Here is an 18,559-nt window from a genome sequence, read left to right on the forward strand (position 1 = left end):
ACAAAAACACAATTCCTACTTGAATTTGGAATCCTGATGAATTAGAGAATATCATCAAGTAATGCCAGCAATAACACTTTCATTTGCTATATAAAATATCTAGAATGCAAACTATTTCTAAGGAAATAAAACGGCATTATAGAAAATGTCCTGGAGAAATATTTGTTATCAATAAATACCTGCTCGGAGATGGAGGCGTGTGAAGTGACATTGTTGGTACCCCTGTTGTTGGTGTTACGTGGCTTGGTAACTGAGTGCCTTGTGATAAGCTGCGATTTAACTGAGGGGTATTGTTGCTCATCCCCCTCATTGGAAGGCCTAGTGCACCTATTGAAAAAAAAATCAAAAGAAGGACAATGGAGAGAATTAAGGGATAATCTTATCTGTTTGCTTTAACAATCAAAAATAATATCTTAATAAATATCAAAGGAAAATTTAGACCAGCAGACTGCCATTTTTTGAAAACAAGATTTTAAATTCATTGTTTTCAATTTCCAAACTTTATTTTTTATTAAAAAGGTTAATGAAAGGATTTTTGAGTAGGATAATTATGGATTAAATATGTAGTTTAGTTTTTTCCCCAGAAACACTTGAGAATCAAAAATATTTTTTTAAATGAACAAATCCAAACTAAATAGTTTCTATGTCTAGAGGAATTCCCTAAACCTCTTAGTCAATAATCTGCTTCATACAGTTTAAAACATTGTTTAATTGATTGTTGATTATCAATTATCAACAATCAATTGCTAAAGATCAGGATAGTTTGCAGAGTACATCACAAGTTCGCATTTCCAAAATTTATTAGTAGATATGACACTTACACTTATACTCCAATTACAGTCACAGCTGAACTCTATGCCAACTTACTAAACAATGACAGTAGACTTGCATCAAATGTATTATTGTGTACTATTAATTAATTCAATGGTGTCCATCTGCAAGTAGAATGGATATTGCTGGCATAATGGGTTTTTTTTCTATTTTCCCCTTAAAATAATTCTTCAGGGAGCTTCTGGAGAGGGGAAAGGCAATGGGAGTTATAAGATGGGAAGAAACAAAGAGAAAGGAAGAGAAACAGAGGTGAAATTCCTCTTCCCCTACGTCTCCTGAATAATATGAGTAGGACAGTGCTGTGTTTTGGTCACAAATACAAACATTTAGTTTTGATGCAAGCTATGCTTCAAAATCTTAATTTAACCAAATGAAGATTTCTTGGAGGGATCTGAGATTTAGTAGCTTATGTATCATATAGTCTGCTTTTTGGAGACAGAAAAATAATAATCAAGGCAATATACATTTGTGATCCAAAACTACATTTGAATTTATGTAACAAATCAAACTATTCATATTAATCAAAAGTTTAAAAAAATTGCTTTCTTAAAATATTTAAAAACATATTCCTTCTTTCAGTTTTTTATGTATTAAATATATTAAAGATGTCTATTTATATCCATGAGTGTTATGCACCCATGAGTGTAAGACAGAAAGAAGATCATATGAAAATATTAAGGACAATAGTAAATAGAAACATCTAATATATTGCTCATTCTAATATAAGCAATTATTTTGTAACAGGATAAAGAATTTAGAAGAACATATTTCAAGAATTTCAAGAACATATTTCAAAAACAGGCTTATACAGAATATGCAATTGAAAAAAGAATGGCTTTTTATGCTCTATTTTAAGTCAACTATAAACTACTATTTAATGTAAGGCTATAGAGATTTATATCAATACAACCAGCATACAACAAAGAATAAATAAGATGAAATGCTTATCCATACTGAGGTGGGAAGGACTAAAGCTATCACTATTTGGCTTGAAATTTTACATATACATATTCATGCATATACATATACACATACATGTGGGTGTGTTATTTGGTATAATGAAAAAAGTCATGCATATTACCATCTCCCTAAATGAGAAAGGAGCACTGACAACAATGTTGTCTAAAGGGACAAATTCATTCATCTGTATCTGAGAGAAGCTCCCCAACAGCTTAGAACAGCTGCTAAGGATATGATTATTTTTTGTTGTAAAAAAAAAATTCTTAGAGCTATCACTTCATATGTCAAAAATCGTAATTTTCCCTTGAATGCTCTGACCAGACTTTCTATTCTCTGCTAGTCTTGCATGCAGTTCACAGGTCTGAGAAAAGGCTAATTTCTAAAGTATACTACTACTATACTCTCCTACATGTGAACATGAACAAGAGAAACAAAGCATTTTGAGGAGCATAATTGGCATTTTGGAATGGTAAGGATTCCTAAAGCACCCTAGTCAAGAACTGCAATATAATCATTCAAACAGAGTCATTTGCTTATGCCACTTCAACTCTAATGAAGAAAACCTACAGTCTCACAGTTCAATTAGAAAGCCATCTAGGATAGTTAAAGACTTAATAATGTACCCAGAAATTCTTAAAGTGAAGCAGAAGTAATTTAGAAGCAGTTTAAAATTTATCCATATCTGGAAACATTTCTGACCCATTTTATTATAATGAAGGGGCCAACAAAATAATACACTAGGTACTGATGTTTTTTTATTTAAAATCCAAGAGGATGTTGTTCCTAAAATGATTCATGAATATTCCCTTTGTAACTAATAAAAGTTTGCTATTTATTTATTGGGGGGGGGGACTACTGCCAGATAGAAGATATCTAAAGTTTTTGTGAAATACTGACTTGGCATAAACTGAAATAGCAAGTTAGATGAGGTCTAAAACATAGTCCAGTAGTAGTATTATTTATTCTCAAGTAATTTAAGTGATAGTAACCTAATATGAACAACTAAATGTTCTGTAGAAATGCTAAAATTAAAAAAAAAATATTTATGAATTGTTCATTTCAATGCCCTCAACTGAAACAACAACTGCTTGCAAGCATATTACAGGGAAAAAGTTTGCATCATATTTTAAGATGCAGTTATGCTGAAATTATTAAGGATATACAAAGCAATTAAAAGAGGTGTTTGCATGCTAACATGAGCAAAGCATCTGTCTTCAAAGCACAAAAGTAGTAGCAGTTTTTGAAACACTTTTGCATATGCTCTGAAACTTGTTTCCAGTTGTCTGCATTGTACACACAGAACACTTCTGCTGACAAAGCAAAGCAGGGTGACTATGATATCAAAATTATATCAACAGAAAAAAGTCTACATTGAATGAACCTAATTAAAGGTAACTTACAAATACATACAACCATTGGCCTATTATAAAAATAGATTTCTTACTTTGTTGCCCATATAAACTTGCCCCAAACTGAGACAGCTGACCTGATGTTGATGGTGATGCCAGCATCTAAATTGGAAATAAAATATAAAAAAAATTAGTCAAGGATAAAATATAGTGATTATGAAATATTAAACACTTTAAAGACAAGCACTGAAACTTATTAAACACTGGTATTATGGTATTATATTATGTGATAAGGAGGGACTTTTAAGTTTTACCAAGGAGTATGGTAGCCATAAAAGCTGAGTGACTTCATTTTCTCTTAGTCCAATTCACCTCAAAGGGTTGTTGTTGTTGTTGGGAAAACAAGAGGAGGAAGGAGTGTTTGATGTTTACTGCCTTGAATTATTTGTAAAAATAATAAAGGTAGGATAAAAATGTCTTATTATTTAATGGAACTATGTTCATTATATGCCCAGTGCTGTGAAAGAAGCTGCATTTTGTTCTGTCCTTGGGGTTTCCTGGACATTCAGGATATGAATAACTAGTATCCAATTATAAATATCACTTTCTTGAGCAAAGTAATAGAAAGAATAATGGTCAGCCAGCTACATATACACTCAGAGAAAGCCTATGATGATTTCAGTTTGGCTTCAGGCCTCAAATCATTGGTTCAGGTAACTGAGGAAATTTAATACAGGTAAACCTTGACTTACAACAGTTCATTTAGTGACTGTTCAAGGTTACAACAGCATTAAAAAAGTGACTTATGACCATTTTTCACACGTACAACCATTGCAGCATCCCCATGGTTCATGTGATCAAAATTCAGATGTCTGGCAACTGACTCATTTATGACAGTTGCAGTGTCCCAATGTGATCCCCTTTTACAATTTTCTGACAAGCAAAGTCAATGGGGAAGCCAGATTCACTTCACAACTCTAACTTAACAACAGCAGCGATTCACTTAACAACTGTGACAAGAAATGTCATAAAATGGGGTAAAATTCACTTGACAAATGTTTAGTTTAGCCACAAAAATCTGGGGCCCAATTGTCATCTTAAGTCAAGGACTACCTTTACTGTAAAAATTCTTAGGTATCCGAACTGATTAATTTTACACAGAGATAATACAAGTGCTACCTTTAGATGTTTTAGATATCTTAGTTGAATTTTGTACTACTGGCAATTTTTCCTTGCTAAAGTGACACTGCAGGAAAGAAAATTGAGATGTTGTTTGCAGCTCTATTTGTAGGACCACCACTGAAGAGCATTTGACCCAAAACTCCATCCCCCTTCTTCCTTGTATCTATACAAAGCCACTGAGGAAAGTTATCTAGCAGCTAAGAACATAGTTATCCTCCTTGTTATAAGAGTAAGAGCAGTAACTGTAGCACTTAGCAATGGCACTTAGACTTATATATCACTTCATAATGCTTTACAGCACCCTCTAAGCCAGGGGTGTCAAACTCAAGGCCCAGGGGCTAGATCCGGCCCACCGGGTGCTCAGATCTGGCCCGTGGGGCCACCCTGGAAACAGTAAAGGACCAGCCCACGGTGCCTCTGCCAGCAAAAACAGAGCAGCCCTCCCAAGATCCATTTTTGCTGGCAGAGGGTTGCAGGAAGCCATCGCAGCTGAAAATGGAGCTCAGTAGCCTGTTTTCGCTGGCAGAGCGCTCGGGCTACAGGCCACCCGACATGAGTGATGTTGAGCTGGCCACATCCATCCTGGCCACATCTACCCCGGTCCCCCGAAGTCAAACACAACTTTGATGCAGTCCTTAATAAAATCAAGTTTGACACTCCTGCTCTAAGCAGTTTTCAGAGTCAGCATATATTGCCCCCAACAATCTGGGTCGTCATTTTACCAACCATTTTACCGAAGGATGGAAGGCTGAGTCAACCTGGAGTTAGTCAGTATCATAGTCCTGGCAGTGGCAGAATCAGCCTGCAATAATGCATTCTAACTACTGTGTCATCACATTGTATAGTAAAAGTAACTGTGTTTGGAGGGGGGGGGGTTAATTCTGTACAATATTATAAAAACCTACTCTCATTAAGCCTAAATTTTAAAATTAAATGTAATATGCACAAAAAACTTACATCTTTTTCTGATCGATGTGGGAACATCGATGACTGGCTGTAGTACATATTTTCATCATGGTAGTCACTGTCGACCCCCTCTACAAACTTCTTTCTTGAAGCACCAAACATGCTGTTTGTCACCTAGATGATAATAAAGAGCATTGTTCCCTTTCGTTATTTATATAATAAAAAAATCCTAGTATTCAAGTAGCATAGATTATATTTGTACATATTTATGCAGGTTTGATCTGATATATTGTAATGCATTTCTGTATGTCTTAACATTATAGGAACAAACTTTCATCCTTTGAACTCTGTACAAGTGTAACACCCACCAGGACTTGTTTTATGTTCAATAAATCAATTTATTCTTTTCACCTCTCTAGAAATTAGCTTTAATTATAATGGAGATAAGCAACTTCAGACTTCATGATTCAGGCTTGTTTTCCTAAATTATACTTACATAACCATTGTTCCAATTTTAAACATGAATAATAAACACTATAGCTAAATTGAAACTGGAAACAAAACCTTATGAAAAAATGCTGAGGGTCATAACAGAGGGAAAAGCAAGTTCAAAGCTTATGCATATAACAGATATGATTCTGAACTTCAGATCAGAACTGTCTAAAAGTTTATTTCAAAGCCAAATTCTACATTAAGAAGCAATTTAATTCTTTAGCTATAGTTTTTAAAATTACTCATACCTGTATGCATTTTTTAAAAAAAAACATATGCAGTTAGTAGGCTATTTGTTCAATTTGTTACTTTTAATATTTGGTTTTTACTACTTTTTAACAGCTTCTCTGTATTGCTTTTATATTGTAGAACTGTATTTTTTTCAGAGAACCTAGGTTATTAGACAACAAACATAGCATATAAACTTATATAAAGAATTGTATCATCTTACATTCTTTATAGCAACCCACTGAAGGTAACTATCACATCCACTTTGCTGATGAGTAATGGAGATACATGTGCAAAATTTTGTCCAGTCATAATAACATTTTACCAAGAAGGCTATATGTTAATATTTGCATCCCTGTAGTACCACAATCAGAAAAATCAAGTTATGGAGACAATGCCTACAATAGGATGGTTCCTTTTGTGCCCAGTCACTATGACATTGAGTTTAAATGAAGGTATTGTTTCTTAACTTCCATTTTATAGAAAACCATATCCCATCCTCCTCCAATGCATTTAACTAGCGTTCTCACTTTATGATTACCACATCCCACTGCACAAATGTAATTATCACCTACAAAAGGAAATGCTTAACAGACCACAGGGATTATCTTCTCCTTTATTCTAACTGGGCAAAGTAATGAGAGGAGAAATCTTTAATGGCAGGGATGAAAATCAGAAACAACAAAATACTGTCCTGTATATATTAAACCAGAGAGAACATTCTGTAACAGGTAACTCTTTCCTATTGTTTGTAATTTGGGAAGTATCACAACTAATGCCAAGTGTTAGTGTCAGATATTTAAATCAGAAACAAGCTGCAACTGCTCCCATGTATTCAGCCGTGATACACAGAATCCCATTTCCACTCTATCTAGTTTGTTATACCTCACCTTCCTTTAGGAACTTGAGGTATCATACAATGGTCCTGTCTCTAATTTTCCTCCACTGCACTACTCCTATGTGGAAGCTGGGTTGAGACATAATAACTAGCTCATACACACTCACTCGATTTCTTTGGCTAAGGGTACACTTCCGCCTTAGCCTCTTCAGTGCCCCTTTAATATCTTTGTCAATAGAACACAAAACACTTTATGACAGCAGGTAGAAACCTATGGCTTAGTTGTCACTAGAACCCAGCACTTCGTCTAACTACTAAGAATGCTGAGACCAGTAATTCTTAAAACAAAGAATGCCATGTTATGTTAATATCAGGTATGAAGTCAGAAATATTACAGACATTATTGAACCAAGTTGTATGAGTTGATTGACTACTGTAATTTATCTATCTTTTTACAATCTATACTGTGTATAAGATTCTTATCTGACAATGGATATTTTCAATTAGTGGCAGAAAAAAATACATTTTTACTATAAAAGTAACTAGACTTACATCTGAAAACAGAATTAAAACTTGGATCATGTTTCTAAAAAATCTAATGGATTGTGAATCCAATACACTTAATGTAAAAAAGTTGATCTGTTTTATCTTACATACCTAAATAATATATAAAGAATGCAATTAGTGGCCCCAAAATTGTAATTTAATATATGTAAAATTTGCTTTATAAGGTAGCTACTATGCAGTCTGTACAGTATCTGAAAAGTGCTATAAGTAAAAAAAAAAATGTATTGTTTATCCACAAAAATCTGATGCAATATAGCTTTAATTCTAAGAGTTATATGTTGTTAATCCTTTAATCAGGCTTTGTGATCTGCAAGTTTTATTCAATCTACTCTTCTAAGTTAGACAATTTGTTCAGATAATTTATAACCAGCTCAGTAACCAAATATGTATACAGTATTTACTTATGGACTCTTTCAACACTTAATGTGAGAATTAAAATCTGGTACAAACCTGATACAAATAAAATGAGAAACCACTATCATTTCTCTTACTTGAAGGGAAGAAAATATTTTCCTTGTTATGTACTTTGCTTTTGTTTCTCTTCAAATAATGTTTAAGTTACATTAAGGTAGCTTACATACTCCAGTACCTAAGTCAGATCATGATTAATGCAAATTCAAATAATACAGTATTTGATTTAATGCAAATTGTAAATTGATACCAGGTCACTCCTTTCCTTTCCTTATTCTTTCCTTTATTTCATTTACGTGCCACCCATCTTGTTGAGAGACAAGTTTGGATAGCTTACAAACATTAAAACTACTACACACTATAATAATAAAGGAGGGAAAAAACCCACCAGTAATAAATTCTGTTAAAAGACCGGGAGGAGGAGAACACTAAGTACATTTAATAAAAAATTCAGTTAATGAAGCTAGTTGTGTTTGGGATTGTGCAGTTGTGTTTTGGATTTTGGACACTGCTAATCTTCATACAGTATGTGCAAATTGGAGAAGATTCCTTCAGAGGAAAATTATACAATTTTTTTAAAAAAAGAAATCCATTATTATATTAGAGCAAAAATCTGATATACCATATTTTTTGGACTATAAAATGCACCGGACTATAAGATGCACCTAGATTTAGAGGAGGAAAACAAGAAAAAAATAGTTTTTTGCCTCCGCACGTCATGTTTTTGCCCTCCCCGGCCCCCAGAAACACTTTGCAGGCCAAAAACAGGCCCATTTTTGGGGCCCCGAACCTTCCGTGTGTCCTGTTTTTGCCAAAAACATGTCCATTTTTGGCCTGTGAGGGCTTCTTGGGGCCGGGAAGGGCAAAAACACAACATGCAGAGGGTTTGGGAGCCCAAAAACGGGCCCGTATTCGGTCTATAAGACGCACCAAAATTTTCACCCACTTTTGGGGGGGAGTGCATCTTATACTCCGAAAAATACATTAATTGAACAAGAATGTGTTGTTAGAAACACTAAAATAGGATGTTAGACTGCCTGACTATGGTTTGCTTTTCAGTCGCTAGGTTGTGTCCGACTCTTAGCGGCCCCATGGACCAGGCTCTCCTGTCCTCCACTGTCTTCCTGAGTTTGCCCGAATTCATATTCATTGTGTCAATGACACTATCTAACCATCTCATCCTCTACTGTCGCCTAACTACAGTAGAATGTATTTATTTTTATCTGGCTTTCTAAAACTACTGTGAGACTTTGTTAATTATATGTTTAAATTATAAGTACATTCTTATTACCCTTTACTGTAAAATTTCATTAATATAAATATGAAAATTTATACCTAAAACTTTTCATTGCTTATTTTCATCAAGCTGGAAACAATTACCATATTTTCCATAGAAATATTACTTTGAATAGTGCAAATTGTAATAATGTGACCATTTTGAGGGATTTATTAACTGTACTAATTGAGATTTACTTGTATCTTATTTTTATAAATTTAATCTTTACAATCAAAAATAATTTTCAGTGAAAAATAATTTCTTGACCTCCCAATTTTTATATGTTGCTTTGGGCTGGCTTGATTTTCTTATTTTTTTAACTTATATACCCAATACTTTCTCATATGTACTGCAGATTAAATTCTCTTTTACAGTACAGGTATACAAATAACAATTAATCCCTGCAAATGATAAAACTAGGCAATAGTTGTATGATTAGGTGGTCAATAAAATGAAGCTGAATCCTAAAATGATAGAGGCATTGTGAATTTGTAGTTTATGGGTCTGGAAAATTGAAAAGCCTTTGTCTTTGAACAAGGATGCAATCTCTGAAAGAATAAGTGTACAGACTGGGTAAATTTTTGAATGTATCTTTATTACTCAAGGTCTAGGCGACATACATTCTCTGGAATGCATTCAGCAAGCTTCCCTTGACAGGGATGGTCTCTCCATAGTAGTCTTTAGTAACATTTTGTATTCTTGTAATACAGTCTACCTAAGTTTGTCCTTCAAAATTATTTGAAAATTGCAAGAAATACAGAATGCAGCTGTGAATCTATTTCTAGAACACTCTTCAGAAATCATATAGCACTTGTCTTAAAAAAACTCTATTAGCTCATAAAGACTGTTTGATAGTTCTAGCAGTGATTTTTAAGGCCTTTAACAGTTTACTTGAAGATAAACTGGCCCAGATGTTAAGATCTGCAATGTAGACATTCCTGTGGCTCATAGCTGGAAGAAATGTCACTCTTTTGTTCTGTTACTCTGGCCTTGAAATTCCCTTTTTTGACAGTAACATTCTATTCTAGATGAAATTTAGCTTTTTACCCTTTCACTTGGAATTTAGCAGTTTTTTGCCCCTGAAATGCCTCTCTGTACTACTTCTTGATTGTTTTTAATTAGTTGGGTATATTACAGAATTTTATTCTTGTTTTTATGAACTGTAACTGACCATGATTGGCTTCCAAGTATTCCAAATAAATAAACTTAAAAAGTAATTATAAACACTTTTGTCCCAATTACACGAAGAATCAATACCTTTAAAGGCAGCTTCTGAAATTAGGAAGGTACTCAAATAAATAGAATAGAATAGCAGAGTTGGAAGGGACCTTGGAGGTCTTCAAGTCCAACCCCCTTCTTAGGCAGGAAACCCTATACCATTTCAGATAAATGATTGTCCAATCTCTTCTTAAAAATTTCCAGTATTGGAGCATTCACAATTTCTGGAGGCAAGTTGTTCCACTGAGTAATTGTTCTAACTATCAGAAAATTTCTCCTTAGTTCTACGTTGCTTCTTTCCTTGATTACTTTCCATCCATTGCTTCTCAACTTATAATACTCAAGGTGAGTATGAAACTCACCTAGGCATCCCAATTACTTTTACATGTAAATAGTAGGATAAATGCTTTGAAAAATACTGATGCCACTGAATCCATGCTTTAAATACTGCCTTGCCAAGGAAAGAAGGAAGCAGTCTTTTCCTTGGTCAAATATGGAAACCAAAGTGCTTTGAATATGGAAACTCAGAAGTTTTCTGAGTTTCATGAGAATATTTTTTTCACTTCAGTTACTGAAACAGTATAACCTCAATAGATAATTATAATTCTTCCTCACTTGGATTTATGATTTTTTAAACCACAATTCTGAGTCTATTTCCATTTCTTTCAATAGCCAAAGTGCATTTAAATTGAGCCTATCATTTAATAATTTTAATTATTTTTAAATTTTGTTTGTCTTTGTGCTTTTAATCAGGCTGTACACCGCCCTGAGTCCTTCGGGAGAAGGGTGGTATAGAAATAAAATTAATAAATAAATAATAAATTAATTAATTTATATATACTCTGTTCAATGGGAAAACTCTCCTCATTCTAGAGAAAAATTAAGATTTCAACAAATCTATTAATTGTATTGGTGAGCAAAGCTGACTTATATTCTTCAGCAATCTTTTCACTTCCAGATTAGATATAAACTGATTATTAACCTTTGTAAACAGGAAAAGCCCCTGAAAACCTAAGTATCAGTAGAAATTATCCAACCAAATTAAAGACATATCAATACACCAATACCTACCAATTCAATGAAAAAATACTAGTCATGATGGCAATGAAATCCTGAACTACACTAGATAATAACCATCCTAGAATTGGTACTCCTTAGAAACTATGGGAAGAGAGAGGGGCAAATGAACCTGTCAGCTGGAACCTGAAACTCAAACAAGATGCTACCAGGCCAAAGACATCTCCATCTCTGCATTTACTTGATTTGACTTATTTTCTTTTATTTTACAAGTAAATAGAAAATGACTGTGCTGCAAAGCACAAACACAAAGAATACTTTTTTTATTTTCAAGAATAGGACTGGATCCCCAAATACACTTGAGGCATTTTTAAAAATTCAGCAATGACAGGCCTGTGGCCTAGTATTATACTTGAACTCTAACCTCCTGCTGCCCCCCAAAATGAATTTTAAAAGCATCCAACAAGAATCAAGTAAATAATGGGGCATATTATAATTTAATTTTTGGGTAAAGGGGCACCATGCGACTTTCATCGCATCATAGCAATTGTTTTGTGAAATGCTCATAACATGTTATCAACATTTCCTAAATGTTAGCCAGAAAAGCTCAAATACATTGACCCCAAAATGCTATATCAATCTCAATGTGAGATTTTATCAATTAATAATTTTGCAATCCAATGTTTGCATTTTGTGGCAATTGTGACTCACATCCTCACCACTATGAGGATGGACTAGGCAATATGTCGTATACATTGATCTGCATTTGAAAACTAATTAATCTAGACTGAAACTGCCCATGTGCTGGTGGAGAAAGACTGTCACAACCATGCAACAATAGTAACAGTACTAGTTTTATTAAATTATTTCAATTTTTTATTGTTTTCAGTATAATATTTGCTAAAGTGGAAATATCTTTAATTGCCAGGCATTGCTCTTAAGTTAGTGCTGCCCAAATAAATTAAATGCATACAACCAAATTACATATATTCCAAATTGATATTTGTCCAGATTAGAGACCCAGACTAGGGTTGAAAGAGCCAACATGGATTATCTTAATTCCCTTCCCCAGCTTTCAGGCCTAGGATGCTACTGCATTAAATATCCAGGTGGCTATGGCTAGAAGAATCTTCAGCTCAAGTGTTGGTAAATTACCAGGTAAACCCTCAAATCTACAGTTTTTTTTTTGTTTTTTGTTTTTATTTATATGCCGCCCTTCTCCGAAGACTCAGGGCGGCTTACAATGTGCTCAGCAATACAAAGCAGTTACAAAGATAGATTTATCAAATTGCAAGCAGACTATAAAACATCCTGACAAGATAATTATGAAATGACACATCCAATAGAGAGACCAGATGCAAGATCTTCTTTCTCCATATTTCTCCAGATTAGCTAAATTATTCAGGCAATAATTAAAGGTCCAGTAAAAACAAGTGACCTCTTTCGAAGTAGCTTCTCTAGTGTTGGACTTGCCAACCAAGCCAATGCTTCTTTCAAGGTACTACATAAAGTATGTGATACAACTATTGTAAGCAGCAGGATACTGCTGGAAAATGCTGTCAAGTCTGGACCACTTTGGAGGTAAAACTGTTTATACATCATGACTCTCTCCAAAGTTATAGATAAGCATCCAGGTTAAATAGAGTAAAGTGTGCTCATGATTAACCTGGGGAAAATATCCATGTCTATGTTTCCAATTAGAGAAGAAAAACTAATATTGCAAGACTGGAATATTAATTTCCATTCCCAGTCACTCTTCCCTGAGTAACTATGATGTACAATATGAAGTTGCTGTTCTGCTGAGCAAAACATATAGGGGAGGGGAGACTTTTTAAAAAAAAAATGATACTGATTTCACTATTTATCAATTCCACTGCAGTAAAGGTATCATCAACCCATGAATTTTAGAGAATATGACTAAAAAATTAAATGTTAAAGATTAAAATAAATAGAATGAATATTCATTATCTTGAAAAATGGGCATTTGGGAAAGATTAAGTTTTTCAATACACTGTGCAAATAATATTGTAAGAGTTAAAATTATTATAAATATTACAATTAATTACCATGTATGATTCACTGAGAATGCAAACAGCAGCAAATAAAATACTGCCAATTCAGTTTAAAGAATTAATTTTTAGTACCATAGCCTTAACATTAAATCTATTCCAGGAGCTACAGTCCTATTTGAACCTCATTTTTTTCAACCATGCATATATTTAACAAATAAATAAATAAATATACAACAAGTTTATCTTATTATTCCTAAATGTCTTCAAATGTTTAGCAAAGAAATACTTTATCAACCACTTAAAAATCTTCCTAAAAGAATCACCTAACACACACTAGGAAAATATCTACCTACCTAAAAACCGTAATTTTGCCCATTAATTTTTTTGTCTGTTGAAGCAAGCAAGCTTTGATGGATACTTCCTGTAAATGAAGTAGATTGAGTTATTAGAAAAGTTGTGTGAATTCACAACATTATCAAATACAGTAAGTTTTATTTTATTAAAAAATCAAACATCAAGCATCAAAAAAAGCTCAATTTATTTCTTAAAGGAACTCAGAAAGTACAACCCAAAACCCTACAACAATTTCAAACCATATGCTATCTATGAATTTGTCTTTATTAATCTCTGTTTCAAATTTAATCACCAAAGGTTAATTGTACTTTTCTTTTTCTTAAAATCTAGTTTAAAGAACTCTCAGTCTTCTAAATCTATTATTTAGGATGTACTTACTGTCACTGTTAAAAAAAACTTCTCCAATCTTACAGTATCAATGAAGAATAACTCAATACATGTTGCTGTTGATTTGATTTCATCAATCATAAATAATTTATAAATACATACAAGTGCAAAAGTGCAAAAATATTATTTAATGCAGGTAGTCCTTGATGTATGATCTCAATTGAGTCAAAAATTGCTGTTGGTAAGCAAGACATTTTTAAATGAATTCTGCCACATTTTACAATCTTTCTTGCCATAGTTGTGAAGTGAATAACTGCAATTGTTATGATAGTAACAAGTTTTTAAAGTGAAACTGGCTTTCCTGCTGATTTTGCTTGTCAGAAGGTCACAAAAGGTGATCATATGATCCTGGGACACTGCAACTGTCATGAATGAATCAGTTCCCAAGCATCTGAATTTTGATCACATAATCATGGGGGTGGTCAAACGCATGTGAAAAATCACATGACCATGGGGATGGTGCAATGGTCATAAAATGTGAAAAACGGTCATAAGTCACTTTGTTCAGTGCTGTTGTAACTTTGGTCACTAAATGAAATGGATTGCCTGTACTGGATAATTTACTTTCTCAATTTTTTCCTTTTTAACTCTCCATTTATGAACAATGTTAAAGATTGTACTATGCTCCTTATGGGTCTTAAAATGCAGCTTTTAAAACAACTCATTTCTGAGAGCTCTCTGGTATCAATTCTATCACCACAGAACTTGATCTTTTTTAGCATAAGCAAGTGAATCAAATTCACTTGTTTTAATCTTTTTAACTGCATACATACAGGGAATGCAGGCCATAACAGAGTCAGCAACCCAAAAATAATTAACACTGCATAGAAAGAGGCCATAAACTCATGTACAGTTAAGGATGATTAAAGCCTAGGGAAATTGCATTCCAATTCTACTGATATAAAAATGTAAATCTCTTTCAAGGTGAACTCAGTTCCTGATAATTTCATAGATAAGTCAATAAGCATCCAATGGCAACAATATAGAACTGATTTGCTAAAGCCTCCCTTATGATTGTAGTATGAGCACCTTGGTGACTTGATGCCAAAAAAAATTGCCCTAGTCTTCTATAGTACAATTGTTAGAAAACTTTTTTCTATTCTTCGATTCCTTTATGTTTTATGGCTTAAAAATTGCAAACATGCACATACATCAACTTTTGGGATAAAGTTACATTACCTTTTTCTTTTTCAAACATCTTCCTAGCTTGATAGTTCATTTCTTAACTCATCATTTCCCAAAGCAGAGTACTTAATGAGTTATACATCACTATCACTATTACTAACACTGTTTATTTTCCAATTCTGAACTTTTTTTCTTTAATAAAAACAGACTATGAATATTATTTATTATGGCAGCAGTACCATATTGCTGCAACAGACAAACATGGCTAATTGACAATTTTCCAAGACACTTACATAACAGACATAAAGAAGTTTCATTTCTTATTTCTCATAATTTTCTCTTAATGAGGAATTGTAATTTGTGGATTTAGTCCAACCACAAACTCCCAATATCATTCAGACAGCAGAAATAAAGTACATAAAAAAATGGAAGGACATTTTAATGTGGGGAAAAATTGAAACTTTTTGTAGAGTTGAATTTCCTCTTAATTAAATCTTGGAACATATTGCTACAGCAGCTTGAATCAAGAAAGCTAAATTATAGAGATGACTTATATAACAATGTAAATTTGAGAATTCTGAAATTAGTTAAATAGTTAGATGAGAAGAACAGACACAAAAGCCAGAAACTAACAGCTGAAATAGCTTACAATGGAAACAGCTAAATAGCAAAGATCTATGATAGAAGTGTAGGACTCTCCATAATGGTTCAGATTAAACAGAAAATTAATGAGAATTCTATTTTTATTTTAAGGAAATGGGCCTATAGAACTGGAAATTATATTGATGTCATTTTCTGGCCAAAAGTTTTGCCAACTGCCAAAGTTTGGGCTAAAGTTCAGGAATATAAAGCTAATAAAAACTAGCTATACCAAGCAGCTGTAAGAATAATAGGCAATTTTAAATTATGTTAGAGACTTCCAAACAAAATGGAGGCAGGTGGACGTCAAGAATTTCATGTATTTAAAAATGAAAATAATATTCACACACTATACCTACACTTTCCCTTTGATACCACTGAAGGAAAACAAGTTAAATTTAGGAATAAGAATTCACTCTTCCTCAAGCAGACTGATTCTGAATGTTTAATACCTATACACCAAATCTAATCTACATAATTAAGTAAATTGAATAAATGAACTTGTATGACCAAGAATCTCTACAGGAGGGGTGTCAAACTCGATTTCATTGAGGGCAGCATCAGGGTTGTGCTTGACCTCACGTGGGCCGGGGTGGGCATGGCCAGCTCGACATTACTCATGTCAGGGGCACCTGTGGTGGCCCAAGTGCTCTGCCAGCGAAAACGGGCTCCTGAGCTTGGGTTTCAGCTGGGATGGCCTCTTGCAACCCCTCTTCCAACGAAAAGTGAGCTCTGCACATGGCCCTCCCAAGCTCTGTTTTCACTGGCAGAGGCACCTCAGACCGGTCTTTTGCTGTTACCAGGGTGGCCCCGCAGGCCAGATCTAAGCACCCTGTGGGCCGTCCCCTGGGCCTTGAGTTTGACATTCCTGCTCTACAGACTTTTGGCTATACAATTTGGGATGAACACCCTTGGAATGATATGGGAGCAGGAATGGATTTCCAGAGGAAAAAAATTGCAGACTACAGGAACCAGGAGCACTACTCAGGTGACCCTGAGGACACAGATAAACCTCCAAGCGAGCTCCATTTTTGCCTGCAACGGCCTCCTGTAACTCTCTGCCAGCAAAAACAGACGCTTGGGAGAGCCACCCACAGCCCTCACAAGCTCCATTTTCAGCTGTGACAGCCTCCTGCAACCCTCTGCCAGAAAAAACAGAGCTCAGGAGGGCCTTGTGGCAGAGGCACCATGGACTAGTGCTCAGGTAGCCCTTGCAAGCTCCATTATTGGCTGTGATGGCCTCCTACAACCTTCTGCCAGCAAAAACAGAGCATGGGAGGGCCGCGTGGCAGAGGCACCACAGGCCGGTCCTTTGCTGTTTCAGGGCAGCTGTGCAGGCCTTGAGTTTGACACCTCTGCTCTAAAAGGATGCAAATAACCAGTTGCCTTCTGAAAAAAACACTTTTGGGACAACCATGACCTGGATGACTGAGAAGGGGCATTGGTCTTACCTGATATGCTCCTTCTCGTTGGGTGGAGATAGCATCCAGGAATGGGTTGATCTCGTCTGCTTAGCTGATTGGACTGAGTCTGTCAAAGCTGTTAGGACACGCCCCTGTTGCTAGGGCTCCCCAAGTTTTGGCAAAGATGAAGTGACAGACTTGACGTGTCGGCCCCCAAGATCCTTTCTGTCCTGGACCGAGGACCTGACTGTTTTCAGGGTAGGGCTGGATGCTATCTCCGCCCAATGGAAGGATCGTATCAGGTAAGACCAACGACCCTTCTCCATAATGGTGGAGATAGCATCAAGGAATGGGACATACCAAAGCTGGCTGTCATTACGGATGGGCTGCAGTCTAGGCCGAGATCCCCTCTTCCATATGGACACGCTGAAGCACTTACTGGCCAAATGCTGCCTCCACTGAGGTGAAGATGTCCAATTTATAGTGCTTGATGAAAGGGGAAGGAGAGGACCAAGTAGCTGCACAACAGACCTCCTCTATAGAGGCCTGTATTACCCACACCACAGTCGTAGCCGCGCTCAGGGTGGAGCGTGCCATTATCCAGAAGGTTTTGGAAGGGCCTGCAGGTCATAGGCCTTGGCAATGGTCGATCAAAGCCATTGTCCCACTGTGGAAGGGGTGACTCTGTTGCCCAAGGTGGCTGGTTAGAAGGAGACAAACAGGGCCTCTGTTTTCCATAGTTCAGCAGTCCGTTCGACATAGATGCAGACATAGATGTAAGGGACCTCCTTACATCCAAGGAGTGTGCCACCTTTTCTCCAAGGGGTGGATTGGGTGAGGGCAGAAGTTAGGTAAAATCAGTTCCTGTGCCCTGTGCCAGGTGTTCGCCTTGGGTATGAAGGAGGGATTCAGCCGCAAAGTCACTCTATCTGTGTGAAAAACACAGAGATCCTGTCTAACTGACAAAGCCACCAGCTCAGACACCCTCCTGGCCGATGTAACGGCCATAAGGAACGCCACCTTACATGTCAGGCAGTGCAGGCTGGCAGATCGTAATGACTCGTATGGGGCTCTGGTGAGGCAGTTCAAGACAGGTCCCATGTTGGGTATCTGTGCACCACGGGGGGGACAAAGATTGGTCATGCCTCTGAGGAATCTGTGGACCGTGGGATGCTGTGAAAGACTGCACATCAACACTGAGGACAGTGCTGCCACCTGCTTCCTGATGGTATTAGGCAACAGCCCTTTATCTAGTCCATCCTGGACTAGGCAACAGCCCTTTATCTAGTCCATCCTGGAGAAACTCCAGGATTTGGCCTATTGTCACCTCCGTGGTAGAAATACTCGTCTTGGCACACCAGATA

General features: G+C 35.7%; 1 protein-coding gene across 13 annotated transcripts in view; it reads right to left on the reverse strand.

Moving 5' to 3' along the window:
• CNOT2 (CCR4-NOT transcription complex subunit 2) overlaps window positions 1-18,559 on the reverse strand; it is a 68,816-nt gene that overhangs the window by 19,817 nt on the left and 30,440 nt on the right. For 5 of the 13 annotated variants that reach the window (XM_060694654.2, XM_087874100.1, XM_060694655.2 and 2 more), the window contains 4 exons: window positions 13,641-13,708; window positions 5,280-5,402; window positions 3,236-3,302; window positions 180-327 (listed from right to left, as the gene is read on the reverse strand). In XM_060694654.2, coding sequence (XP_060550637.1) covers window positions 180-327; window positions 3,236-3,302; window positions 5,280-5,390 — 326 coding nt within the window. In that variant the 5' untranslated portion in view covers window positions 5,391-5,402; window positions 13,641-13,708. Of the gene's footprint in view, window positions 1-179; window positions 1,013-3,235; window positions 3,303-5,279; window positions 5,403-13,640; window positions 13,709-18,559 lie in introns of all 13 variants that reach the window. The other 8 variants (XM_087874102.1, XM_087874104.1, XM_087874103.1 and 5 more) reach the window with 4 other exon arrangements.

The sequence above is a fragment of the Pantherophis guttatus genome, chromosome 7, assembly GCF_059756535.1.
Source record: "Pantherophis guttatus breed Tessera chromosome 7, ASM5975653v1, whole genome shotgun sequence".
NCBI lineage: Eukaryota > Metazoa > Chordata > Lepidosauria > Squamata > Colubridae > Pantherophis > Pantherophis guttatus.